We start from the raw sequence: 13,148 nt of genomic DNA on the forward strand, positions 1-13,148 counted from the left end.
TGTGCTCATTACACCGGGTGGATCGGACATTTTCCAGATGTCCGGTTTCCTTCCAGACAAAGCCATGGTGGCGGGGGCCGAGGCAGAGGTGGTTAGGGGTGATCAGGCAGGCAGGCAGGCAGGTGAGCGGTTAGGAGCCAGTGGTCCTGGATTGTGAGAGGGATGTCCGACTGCCAGGTTAGGCTTGATCCCCTAAGGGATCCCAGATTGGAGAGGGTGCAGGCCCTCCTATGCACGAGTTTTGTGCACCGGGCCTCTGGTATGTATAATATTTACATAATGAACAAGGGCACAGTAAGATCTGTGTTACTTGTTATTTGTATGATATTTACATAATGAACAAGGGCACAGTATGATCTGTGTTACCTGTTATATGTATGATATTTACATAATGAACAAGGGCACAGTACGATCTGTGTTACCTGTTATATGTATGATATTTACATGGTTTGCCATCCACTTTCCGTTCTAATGAACGGGCGCCTGGTGGGTAGGTAACTGGTTAGTAGTGCTGCTGGTTCGGGTTTGCCTCTCAGTAGGCAGCGGCCTGCAGACATGACCCCTGTGCTCTCTGCGTTCTGTCCTCCAGGTGGGCCAGTGGCTGCAGGCCATGTTCTTCTACCTGAAGCAGATCCCGCGCTACCTGATCCCCTGCTATTTCGACGCCGTGCTGATCGGCGCCTACACCACGCTCCTGGACGCCGCGTGGAAGCAGATGTCCAGGTACCGCAGAGCCTGGGACGGAGGCACGCCTGTGCAGAGCCGTGTGCGGCCTGTGTACGCGTGCTCTGAGAAGACCGGGTAGAGAGCATAGCGCAGAGCCGAGAGCTTCTGTGAGTGGGCAGTAACTGCTTCAGCCTCCTGTCACAGGGGGCATACAGAAGCTGAGGTATTAAACTCTGTTCGGCCCAGCTGGGTGGCTCAGTGGTTGAACATCAACCCAGGAACCAAGAGGTCACTGGTTCGATTCCTGGTCAGGGCACATGCCCAGGTTGCAGGCTCAATTCCATGTAGGGGGCGTGCAGGAGGCATCCGATCCATGATTCTCTCTCATCATGGAAGCTTCTCTCTCTCTCTCCCTCTCCCTTCCTTTCTGAAATCAATAAAAAATATATATATATATTTTAGCCCTAACTGGTTTGGCTCAGTAGATAGAGCAGCCGCCTGCAGACTCAAGGGTCCCAGGTTCGATTCTGGTCAAGGGCATGTATCTTGGCTGTGGGCATATCTCCAGTAGGGAGTGTGCAGGAGGCAGCTGATCAATGTTTCTCTCTCATCAATGTTTCTACCTCTCTCTCTTCCTCTCTGTAAAAAAATCAATAAAATATATGTTTTAAAAATAAGTAAATAATAAAATGTCTGTGTTCGTATAAATAACATTTTCAACGCTACCACCTCCTGCAGCTTCGTCCAGAACGGCTCCACCTTCGTGAAGCACCTGGCGCTGGGCTCGGTGCAGATGTGCGGGGTGGGACGGTTCCCCTGCCTGCCCCAGCTCTCGGCCGCCCTGCCCGACGTGCCCTACCGGCTGAACGAGGCCACGCGGGAGCGGGAGCAGTGCTGCGTGTCCCTGGCAGCAGGTGAGGCAGGCGGGCGGGCATGTGTGCGTGCGTGTGTGTGCGTGTGTGCGTGTGTATGTATGCGCGAGGCGGGAGTGTGTGCGTCAGGATCCTTCAGAGAGGAAAAGCTATGGGGGTGATTGTTTATTGTATTTTTAAAAATTACCTTTATGGCTGAAAGTGTTTTTAAAAAAAACACTCATGACGTGATCCAGGATCTTGTGTGACTGCTTAGCAGGACCTCCCTGAGGGCCGCTGTGAGCATTATAACCGCGCCGCCCACCTGGCTGTGACCTCGCGTGGCATTCAGCGTCGGGTGTGTTTTTTATTGTGGCTGGTTAGCCCTTTTCTTCGACACGTCTCTGTAATTTTCAGCCCTTGCCATTTTGTATTTTTTTAAAAATATATTTCATTGATTTTTCTTACAGAGAGGAAGGGAGAGAGATAAAGAGCTAGTCGATGAGAGAGAAACATCGTTTAGCCGCCTCTTACACACCCCCTACCAGGGATGTGCCCACAACCAATGTACATGCCCTTGACTCGAATCAAACCTGGGACCTTTCAGTCCGCAGACGGACGCTCTACCGCTGAGCCAAACCGGTTTCAGCTTGTTTTTTTTTTTTTTTTTTTTTTTTTTTTTTTTTTTTTTTTTTTTTTTTTTTTTTTATGAGATATGTTTTACCTCCTTTATTCCATCATATTCTACTCCTTTCCCAATTTTTAAAAAGTAACCCAACCTTGTAATGACCGGGAAATCAGGAGAGGGTTCTCTACAGGCTGCACAGCACAGAACGCACGTTAAGTAAGTTTGTGTTATGTGTCTGACTGCCACCAAGGGCTTTAGCCATGTTATTGTCGGCGTTCTCTCCTGCACGTGGCACTGAGACCTGAGCCAGTGACAGTGGCCTGCGCTCCCGACGGACTTTGGTACACAAGACAGTGGGTTCTGTTAGCGTGGGTCTTTTTTCTGCTAGAGGCCTGGTGCACAAAATTCTTGCACAGGTAGGGGCCCCAAGCCTGGCCAGCCATCAGGGCTGATTGGGGCCTTCCAGCTGCCGGCTGGGGCCTTCCTTCATTTCATGCCGCCTCCTGGTGGTCAGCACATGTCATAGGAGCGAGCGAACTCCCAGTCTCTGGGTTGAACTCCCAAAGGGACAATTTGCATATTAGGCTTTTATATATAGATAGATTGAGGAGAGACATTCTGGCTTCAACAAGCCGGAAGACAGACTGACAGACAATAACGTGGGTTAACATATGACTTTGCTGTGTTTTCGGTCAGGCTTGCCTCACTTTTCTTCTGGAATCTTCCGCTGCTGGGGCCGGGACACTTTCATCGCGCTGCGCGGCCTCCTGCTGCTCACAGGGCGCTATGTGGAGGCCAGGTAGGCCGCCCCGAAAAGGTGTGGGTATGGGTCCCGCTCTCCGGAACTGCCTTCTCCTCCGCCTGCCTCAGCCCTCGGGCGTCTCAGTTGCACTTCTCACAGGTTCGGGTTCACGCGTTCACAGGGTTTTCACGGTCAGTCAGTTCTGGTCGCTGCCTCGCAGGCCAGGCTGTTTGCAGGTCTGCTCCTTCGTCTCCGTCCCTGCACTGAGCACCCCCAGGCCTCCTCTCGCACGGATTTTGTGCTCCGGGCCTGCAGTTTTTAAATAACGGAGTGCATGTTCCGTGTGAACTCCCGGGGATTTCCAAAGGAGACTCTGAGCTCGAAAACCTCGCAGCCGCATCCCGAGTCGGCAGGTGAAGCCCTGTCCACGGGGGGCAGCCGCACAGACGGCCAGCGGCCGGGCAGGGCCGCACGCCAGGCTCCTGGCCGCCCGCCGGCTCGGTGCCCCTGTCTGCCGGGCCACTTCCCCCGGGAAATGCCAAGGAACAGGGCGGAGAGAAGGCGCGCCCCACAGCCGCCCAGAGGGCGTCTTGTCCCCGGTCTCCCCGGGCTGTTGGTTCCGTGTGCCGACACGCGCTCTGCCTTCCAGGAACATCATCCTGGCCTTCGCCGGCACGCTGCGGCACGGGCTCATCCCCAACCTGCTGGGCGAGGGCACGGCCGCCCGCTACAACTGCCGCGACGCCGTCTGGTGGTGGCTGCAGTGCGTCCAGGACTACTGCAGCCTGGCGCCCGGCGGCCTGGGCCTGCTCCGCTGCCCCGTGGCCCGGCTCTACCCCACCGACGCCTCCGCGCCGCTGCCCGCCGGCACCGTGGTGAGGCCCCCGCCGCCGCCTCTTCCCCCGGAAAGGACTCGGCTTCTCGTTCAAAATCAGGCGCAGCCGGGGTCCTTCAGACACGCTGGCCACCTGGCGCCCGCGGGCAGCCCTGAGCCTGCTCCTCCCACGGAGCCTGGGTGTGGGGGAGGTGTGAGGGTGCACAGGGGGGAGGTGTGAGGGAGCACAGGGGGGAGGTGAGGAGGGAGCACAAGGGGGAGGTGTGAGGGTGCACAGGGGGGAGGAGGTGTGAGGGTGCACAGGGGGGAGGTGTGAGGGAGCACAGGGGGGAGGTGAGGAGGGAGCACAGGGGGGAGGTGTGAGGGAGCACAGGGGGGAGGTGAGGAGGGAGCACAGGGGGGAGGTGTGAGGGAGCACAGGGGGGAGGTGAGGAGGGTGCACAGGGGGGAGGTGAGGAGGGAGCACAGGGGGGAGGTGAGGAGGGTGCACAGGGGGAGGTGAGGAGGGTGCACAGGGGGGAGGTGAGGAGGGTGCACAGGGGAGAGGGGAGGGTGCACAGGGGGGAGGTGAGGAGGGTGCACGGGGGGGGGAGGGGAGGGAGCACAGTGGGGAGGTGAGGAGGGTGCACAGGGGAGAGGGAGATGATAAAAAGACATGTTTAACCTGGGCGTGGCCGTGTCCTGCAGGAGCAGCCGCTGTTCGAGGTGATCCAGGAGGCTCTGCAGAGGCACCTGCAGGGCATCCAGTTCCGGGAGCGGAACGCTGGGCCCCAGATCGACCGCAACATGAAGGACGAAGGTACGCCCCCCCCCTGCCCCCGGGCTCTGTCCCGGCCCCGCGGGCCGCCTCTCCGGAGAGCGTGTCGGAGCAGCACCCCGCCCGGAAGGCGCCCGTGTCCACGCCACCGTCTCCCCGCTGGCCAGTCCCCGTCCTGCCCGTCCACCCCTTTCCCTCCGCTCCCCAGGGTTCAGCATCACGGCCGGCGTGGACGCGGAGACCGGGTTTGTGTTCGGAGGAAACCGCTTCAACTGCGGCACCTGGATGGACAAGATGGGGGAGAGCGACCGGGCCCGCAACCGCGGGGTCCCCGCCACACCCAGGCACGGCTCTGCCCTCCTTTCCTTTCCAAATGTATTCTTATTGGTTTGGGGGGGGGGGGGAGGAGAGGGAGAGAGGGAGAGAGAGAGGGAGAGAGAGAGAGGGAGAGAGAGGGAGAGAGAGGGAGAGGGAGAGAGGGAGAGAGAGAGAGGGGGAGAGAGGAGAGGGAGAGAGAGGAGAGGGAGAGGGGGGGAGGGGGAGAGGGAGAGGGGGAGAGGGAGAGGGGGAGAGGGAGAGAGGGAGAGAGGGAAAGAGAGAGGGAGAGAGAGGAGCATCAATGACGAGCATCACGGATCAGCTGCCTCCTGCGCGCCCCCTGCTGGGGATCGAGCCAGCAACCCAGGCCTGTGTCCCGATGGGAATCAAGCCTGGGACCCTTCAGTCCGAAAGCCAAGGCCCTGCCCACTGAGCACACCAGCCAGGGCCATTGATTCTCTTACAAGCCGCTGTGAGCTCCTGGGCTTCCCTTTCCTTTCCCTTCAGGGCGGGCTCTCAGACGATGAGTGCGGCTCCCGGCTCCCTCCTCCGGCCCCGGGCCCCTGTCTGCTGTCCCTTCCCCGGGACTCAGTGACCCTGCGTCCTCCCGCCCCCCCTGGCCCGCCGCCTCTCCTTCCACCCGTCATCTCCCTTCTGCTCCAAAGCGTTTTAAACACACGACACGAAGTAGGCGATGGCCAGCAGTCAGGATCGAGGTCCCGGAGCACGGCCCCTGGCGGGAGCATCCGCAGAGCGCGGTCTTCGTACCGCGGCGGCCGGACAGCCCGGCGCCCAGCGCCCGCCCCGTGGACAATGCCCGCACGGCTCCCGCCAGACAACGACGGTGTCTCCTCCCGCAGGGACGGCTCCGCCGTGGAGATTGTGGGCCTGAGCAAGTCGGCCGTGCGGTGGCTGCGGGACCTTTCCCGGAAGAACATCTTCCCGTACCGCGAGGTCACGGTGCACAGACACGGTGAGGCCCCAGCACCGCGAGGTCACGGTGCACAGACACGGTGAGGCCCCCGCACCGCGAGGTCCCGGTGCACAGACACGGTGAGGCCCCCGCACCGCGAGGTCCCGGTGCACAGACACGGTGAGGCCCCCGCACCGCGAGGTCCCGGTGCACAGACACAGTGAGGCCCCGCACCGCGACATCACGGTGCACAGACACGGTGAGGCCCCGCACCGCGAGGTCCCGGTGCACAGACACAGTGAGGCCCCAGCACCGTGAGGTCCCGGTGCACAGACACGGTGAGGCCCCAGCACTGCGAGGTCCCGGTGCACAGACACGGTGAGGCCCAGGCACCGCGAGGTCCCGGTGCACAGACACGGTGAGGCCCCACACCGCGAGGTCCCGGTGCACAGACACGGTGAGGCCCCACACCGCGAGGTCCCGGTGCACAGACATAGTGAGCACCCTCGTGCCGAGGGAGACTCCAAGGGCGCGTCCCCGGCCCTGACCCCCGGCGTGCTCCGGCCCGGTGAGCCAGTCACTGGCAGCCTCAGGTCAGGGGCGAGGAAGCTACTCACGACCTGGCAGGCCGGTGCCCACGCCTCCAGCAGCTCTGGGCTGCCTGCGGGGTGAGGCATTGTTACTGCCCCTGCTGCTTCTCCGCTTCCCCCGCGGGACTGTGAGCGAGCTGTGGCTTTCCGAACACCGGGAGCCACTGCACCCCTGCTCCCAGGCCCGTTCTGTCCGGCAGACCCCCCGGGAGCCACACGCACGGCTTCAGACGGCCCGCTGAGCGCGTTCACCGTTTCAGGAAAGGCCGAGAAGGTCTCCTACGAGGAGTGGGACCGGAGGATCCAGGAGCACTTCGAGAAGCTGTTCTACGTGTCCGAGGACCCGGCCGACCCCAACGAGAAGCACCCGGAGCTGGTGCACAAGCGGGGCATCTACAAGGACAGCTACGGCGCGTCCAGCCCCTGGTGCGACTACCAGCTGCGGCCCAACTTCGCCGTGGCCATGGTGGTGGTGAGTGCGCGGCCGGCCCCACGGCGCAGAGCACGCCCGGGGGTCAGCTGCTGTTCCCGCGGTGCCCGCCGCGCTGGGGGAAGCACCCTGCTCCCAGCTGGTGCTGGCACTCTGTTCTCTTACTGAAGCCGTCACCCCAGCCAGCCACACTCTGTGGACACAGAACGGCGGGCGATGGCAGCGAGGTCACCTCGTGGCTCATGAGGAGGAGGCTAGGCGTTGGGCACGGTGGGCAGCCGATCAGGTGGCGGGGCCGGATCCGGCTTGGCCACTGGGCCGCCCAGCTGCCTGGACAGCTGAGGACACCTGCTCCTCCCTCACCCCCATCTCCCTCATCACCCACACCTCCCTCACCCCCATCTCCCTCACCCATATTACCCCCATCTCCCTCACCCACACCTCCCTCACCCCCATCTCCCTCACCTGCACCTCCCTCACCCCCATCTCCCTCACCTGCACCTCCCTCACCCCCATCTCCCTCACCTGCTCCTCCCTCACCCCCATCTCCCTCATCACCCACACCTCCCTCACCCCCATCTCCCTCACCTGCACCTCCCTCACCCCCATCTCCCTCACCTGCTCCTCCCTCACCCCCATCTCCCTCATCACCCACACCTCCCTCACCCCCATCTCCCTCACCTGCACCTCCCTCACCCCCATCTCCCTCACCCATATCACCCCCATCTCCCTCACCTGCACCTCCCTCACCGGGTCAGGGCGCAGGCCCAGGCTGGGGGCTCAATCCTGAGCAGGGCCGTGCAGGAGGCCACCGATCTATGACTCTCTCTCATCATGGATGTTTCTACCCCTCTCTCTCTCTCCCTTCCTCTCTGAAATCAACAAAGATTTTTTTAAATGAACACCGACTCTTAGTCACCGCTGCTCTCTCTCCTGCGTGTCCGTGCCGTCGGAGGCAGGGCCACCTGTTCATTCGGCCCCAGAGCGGCCGTGGGGACCGGTGTGCCTCGGGGCCAGGGAGCCCCGGAGGGCGGAGGGACAGCTCCCCTGGGGCCGGTGCGCGGTGGGGACCCCGGGAGGACCCCGCAGCGGCCCCGTCTCCAGGGCGAGTCCGGCTCCCAGCGGCCCGCCGGGCGGCTCCGCGGCCGTCGGCACTGAGCTCGGCCCACGCCTGGTAACGTGGCCCTCCCCGCGGGCAGCCGCCACGTTCCCGGGGAGGGAAGCCCACTCTCCGTGACCTCACGGGTGTGTGTCTGCCCTCCCGCAGGCCCCCGAGCTGTTCACGGCGGAGAAGGCGTGGAGAGCCCTGGCTGTGGCCGAGGAGAAGCTGCTCGGGCCCCTGGGCATGCGGACCCTGGACCCAGAGTGAGTGCGGGTGGGCGCGGGGTACTCCGCCATCCCGCAGGAACTCCTGGAGCCGGAGCCAGGCCGCGGGCGCGTAATCCGAATGCCGTCGATAGATTCCGTCTGGCATTCGCCGTGACTGTGCTGTCAGCAGAAATCTCTGACATTGCACTCACACTTCGTTTTTATTTTTCTTGCTTTCTGGGAGGAAAGGAGAGGGAGAGAGAGAGGAGAGAGAGAAACATCAGTGATGAGAGCGACGTTTCTATCTCTCTCTCCTCCATTCCCCTCGGAAATCAATAAAGAAATATATACATATATACACACACACACACAACCCTGCCAATACGTCATCGTTAATAAGACTGTATCTTTAGTGGCCACCGAGTCGGATTAGTCTGTGTGTACCTCCGTTGTCAGAGGCATAGGCGAGGCCTGGGAAATAGTTTACTGTCGCCAATGTTGGTGTCAGGGTGACTCCTGGAAGACGGGCGAGCTGCACGGTTTCCAGGTGACTCGTCGGCCCGGGTGGGTCAGCACTCCCCGGGGCGCCGGTGTGCTGCTCCAAGGCTGCTGGCGGTGAGGGGGCGGAGGAAGGTGTCTGAGCCCTGCCCCGAGCCTTCTCCCGGCACCGGTCCGGTCTCCTCACCTCATGTCCCTCTGTCCCAGCGACATGGTGTACTGCGGGGTGTATGACAACGCCTTGGACAACGACAACTACAACCTGGCGAAAGGCTTCAACTACCACCAGGGGCCGGTGAGAACCCCGTCCCCTCCTCGGGGTTTCCGGTTTCTCCGGTGGCGCTAGCTGCGCCCGCGCGCGCGCCTCACCCGCCGAATCTTCTCTCCCAGGAGTGGCTGTGGCCCGTGGGGTATTTTCTTCGTGCAAAACTGTACTTTTCCAAACTGATGGGGCCGGAGACCCACGCCAAGACGATATTCCTGGTTAAAAACGTCCTCTCCCGGCACTATGTTCACCTCGAGAGGTAAGTCCGAGAGGCGTGCATGCCCAGCATTACCCCACCAGGTCGGGAAGCGGCATTTCCTTCGAACCCATGGCTGCTCCCTCCGGGCGTCCCTATGGTACGGGGTCTGCGAGGGAGTCTCACCTCCCCCTTTAAAAAAATATATATTTTATTGATTTTTTACAGAGAGGAAGGGAGAGGGATAGAGAGAAATGAGAGGAACATCTATCAGCTGCCTCCTGCACGCCCCCTACTGGGGATGTGCCCGAAACCAAGGTACATGCCCTTGACGGGAATCGAACCTGGGACCCTTCAGGCTGCAGGCCAACGCTCTATCCACTGAGCCACACCAGCCAGGGCCCACCTTCCTTTCACTATGCTGGGTTATTTATTTTAACTCTAAAACTTCACTGCATGCTTCTGTATTTTCTGATAGGGTTAACGCAGAATAAATACAAGCATGGGCCTTTTGAGTGAACAGATTTACAGATAGACCAATAAATAACTTCCCGAAATGCTCTCCTTGCCCTGAAGACATCAGAGCTGGTCTTTTGGCTCTTGTTTCGAACCCCTTTGTCACACCCTTTGTCCTGTTAGCAGAGAAATAACTTTCAGAGTTATGGGTCCTTATACAGTGAGACGGTTCAGTCAAAAGCTTTTACGTCCCAAATTCTAGATCAAACCTGAATATGTATGCACAGCTGGTCGCTCAGAATAATTGTGCACAAGCAGCCTGATTGTGTCTCCTTTGTCATGAGAGCCTGAGGGACCTCCGTGTCACCAGGAAGGGGTGTGTTTGCTTCAGTACAGTCACGGGGACCCCATGCACGCTCCTCTCTCATCCGAGTGCAAGTGTATGTGAGGGGAGCACCCTACACCCCAGCCGGCACCGCCCCCAGCACTGCTCACGACCTGCCCGAGTCCCGCTCCCTTCCCTCTGCCCAGGGGCCGTCAGCGCTCTCACGAAGCCCTGTCATTTTTCCCCGTCCACCTGTGGTCCCTCCCACCTGCCCCGTGACTTTGCTCCGAGGGTTACCCTCCACTTGGTGCTCGCACCTGCTGGCTGGCAGAGCCGCCAGTGTGCTGGGGCTGCAGTGGCAAAGCACCTCGGCTGAGTGGTTCCAGGGGCAGAAATGGATTGTCTTCGGAGCATCTCTAAGGTGCTGTTCTCAGGGTGTCCACAAGGAGGCGCTATTGCAATGCCGGCAGGGGCCAGCGTGCTCTAGTCTAGGCCTACCCATTTGGTTTTCTTTGCAGAATGGCAGAACTCATTGCTCAGGTGCTGTGCTCAGGAGCCTGACATGCAGGCGTGGGTCGCACATGCCCCCTCAGAGGTGCCCGGGAGGGTCTCCTCCAGCCCTTCCTCCAGCTTCCAGAGCACCACACAGTGTCTGCGTGTCCCCGTTTTATAAGGACCCCCAGTCCGATTGGCTCAGGGCCGCCCGGCTGCACCTTCACTGATGTCCCCTGCAGCAGCCCTGCCCGGCACGCTGTCCGCTTCTGAGGTCCTGGGGCGAGGCTCCCGCACCCTCAGACACCCGGGCCCCACCGCTCCGGCTTCCCTCTGCTTAACAGTTGGAAACAAACATTGACTGCAGCTCCCGTTTCCCTGTGGCAGCTTTTCAAGGCGTGGCACTCGCTGCCCTTGTTAGTTACCACTCAGAGGATCTCCACATCCGCCTCCTGGAGTTATTTCTCTAGTCTCATTGTCAACTATTGGGTAGCTACAGACACGCATATGTAACATAGCCACACGCTACAGAGAATGGCAACGAAGCAAACATGCTCCCAGAAAACCCAGCGGAAGACAGGAAGCGCCACAGATTTCTGTCTTTTTAAATTTACGTTCTGTGTGTGAGAGCGTCCACTGAGGTGAGGAATACACTCCACAGGCTAGTAGCCAGCTCTGCGAGTCAGCCTCCATGAGCCTCGGGAGACGGGGATCACTATGCGGCACCTTCCTCACCGGCTGCAGAAGCATTGAAACGAGATCCCATATATAAAGCTCTTAGTAGAGAAACACAATAAATACCAGCTGTATTACTCAGCAGAACGAGGAATTAGTATGGAAATGCTAATTGGTTTTTTAAAATATTTTTTTTATTAATTTCCAAGAAAGAGAGAGAGAGAGAAACATCAATGAGGAGAATCATTGATTGGCTGCCTCCAACTCAGGCATTCGAACCCAGGACACCTCAGTCTGCAGACCGATGCTCTATCCACTGAGCTGCACGTTGTTTTTAATCGCCACCTTCCACGTAATTGTATGGTTCTTCATTGTTCACGTTAGTTTTACAGTTTCCTCGGGATCAGACTTAATCCATCTCATCTGAGTCTCAGGCGCTGGCTCCGAAAGCCATGAAATCCGGCCCCAGAGGGCTTGGCCTCCCTTCCCGCCTGTTGCTGGGAACGGCCATTTCCCCGTGTGTCCGTACCTAGCGAGACTTCTTTGTGTCTGAGCCCTCAATCCCGAAGCTGGAATAGCGGAGAATCATGTCCCTCCGGACATGATTTTCAAACAAACGCCATGTTTGTTTGCTTCATACACACTCTTAGGGTCCTGCCTCAGGGCCAAAGGCCCCGCATGCGTGTTTTCGGTGCCAGAGGCCAGAATCCCCAGGCTCGCTGCGCGTTAACCCCTCGGGGTCCGGGTCAGATCGCGTCTCACAAACGGCTTTTCTCTCCGAGGTCCCCGTGGAAAGGGCTCCCGGAGCTGACCAACGAGCACGGCCAGCACTGCCCCTTCAGCTGCGAGACGCAAGCCTGGTCCATGGCCACGGTCCTCGAGACGCTCTACGACTTATAGCGGCCGCGGGGGGCGGGGCAGGGGCAGGGCCTTGTGCGGGGACAGGGTGCGTGAAGGCTTTCCATGGGCGTCGCACGCATACGCCACGGGCGCACGGTGAGGTCAAGCCTGTGAACGCCATGTTTGTCTGTTTCAGTGTACGTAGGTAGCTTTGGTTTGAGCCAGAGAGACAGTCATCATTACCAAGGGAGTGTTTTCCTCTCGAATTCAGTCAGTTCCCTTCGGACGCTCACAGAGAACGCGGGTGCGGCCTGGAGTCTGAGAAAAGAGAAGTCTGCGCGCTCCTGTTTGTTCACCGGGAAATGCAGTGGGAGGCGGGGACCGCGGGGGACCGCCTGGGCTGTGGTCTGACCGACGGCCTTGCCGTTGGCCGCGGTATTTCTACGCCTTCCCACTGCATTCAATAGCTACTCGGTGACTGGTGAGTTCCGGAAGGTCCCGCCTGTAATGTGCTCAGAGACGGGGCACCGAGGGTCCTACATGCTTCTGTTTCTTCACGGATGTGTTAGTATGTGCTTTATCATTAATACCCACAGTACATTTAATATCACTGATGCTAATGATGCCTAGGAGAGAGGGGAAAAGCCACTAAGCATGAGGAATGGATTTCCCAAAGAACAGTTTTATAAAGGTCCGGTTTCCTACGATGAGATGGTTTACATTTTTAAAGCGTAAAAACGGCGGGCCTGCGGGTGAGAGCCTTAAGGGGAAGCGCTGTGCTGACTTCCTAAGGCGGAGCAGCTGTTCTCCGTGTGTGTGAGTGCGGACAGCACAGCGGCCGCGGGTCCCGTGAACCCGGGCCGGCCGTGGAGAGTGCAGCCCGGAGAGGAGTGTCCATTTAATGAAAATAGAGAGGAATCCCGTGGTTCTCTTTAACTCAGGACCACCATTTCTGACGTGTCTTCAGCTGTCCTTTCTGGGGGTCAGGTGCCACTCTGTGTCTGTGTGCCACGCAAATAAAAGCCTTTCCTGCGGGTCTCCGTGTGCCTTCCTTCCTGCCTTCACCCGGGAGCCGGCCTGCGGGCGCCGCCTGCCCTGCCGTTCGGGCCTGGTCCCTGCAGGGGGTGTGGGGCACAGACAGGCGGGGGATTCTGGCTGTTTGGGAATTTGTTTAATGTTGACGTGAGCAGCCAAATGAACGCTGGATGTGTCAACAGACCTGCTGGCGACTCCGCGCTCCCCTGGGATTTCGCAAAACCCGCTTCAGGGCAGATATGCTGGTCTCAGTCAGGAGCCAGGCCAGCACCTTGGGGCAAAGAATATTCTGCCTCGTCCCAGGTCAGGCCAGCTCACTGTCTCCTCC

The 13,148-nt window shown here is 59.5% G+C and overlaps 1 protein-coding gene across 2 annotated transcripts in view; it reads left to right on the forward strand.

Moving 5' to 3' along the window:
* The window catches only part of AGL (amylo-alpha-1, 6-glucosidase, 4-alpha-glucanotransferase), a 36,532-nt gene extending 23,709 nt beyond the window's left edge, over positions 1 to 12,823 (forward strand). For both annotated transcript variants that reach the window (XM_045586831.1, XM_036453314.2), the window contains exons 23-34: positions 590 to 723; positions 1,405 to 1,580; positions 2,842 to 2,944; positions 3,537 to 3,762; positions 4,410 to 4,521; positions 4,688 to 4,823; positions 5,658 to 5,770; positions 6,561 to 6,772; positions 7,998 to 8,095; positions 8,744 to 8,831; positions 8,927 to 9,060; positions 11,728 to 12,823. In XM_045586831.1, coding sequence (XP_045442787.1) covers positions 590 to 723; positions 1,405 to 1,580; positions 2,842 to 2,944; positions 3,537 to 3,762; positions 4,410 to 4,521; positions 4,688 to 4,823; positions 5,658 to 5,770; positions 6,561 to 6,772; positions 7,998 to 8,095; positions 8,744 to 8,831; positions 8,927 to 9,060; positions 11,728 to 11,845 — 1,650 coding nt within the window. In that variant the 3' untranslated portion in view covers positions 11,846 to 12,823. The remainder of the gene's footprint in view (positions 1 to 589; positions 724 to 1,404; positions 1,581 to 2,841; positions 2,945 to 3,536; positions 3,763 to 4,409; positions 4,522 to 4,687; positions 4,824 to 5,657; positions 5,771 to 6,560; positions 6,773 to 7,997; positions 8,096 to 8,743; positions 8,832 to 8,926; positions 9,061 to 11,727) is intronic.
* The last annotated feature ends 325 nt before the right edge of the window (positions 12,824 to 13,148 follow it).

The sequence above is a fragment of the Pipistrellus kuhlii genome, unplaced genomic scaffold, assembly GCF_014108245.1.
Source record: "Pipistrellus kuhlii isolate mPipKuh1 unplaced genomic scaffold, mPipKuh1.p scaffold_m20_p_24, whole genome shotgun sequence".
NCBI lineage: Eukaryota > Metazoa > Chordata > Mammalia > Chiroptera > Vespertilionidae > Pipistrellus > Pipistrellus kuhlii.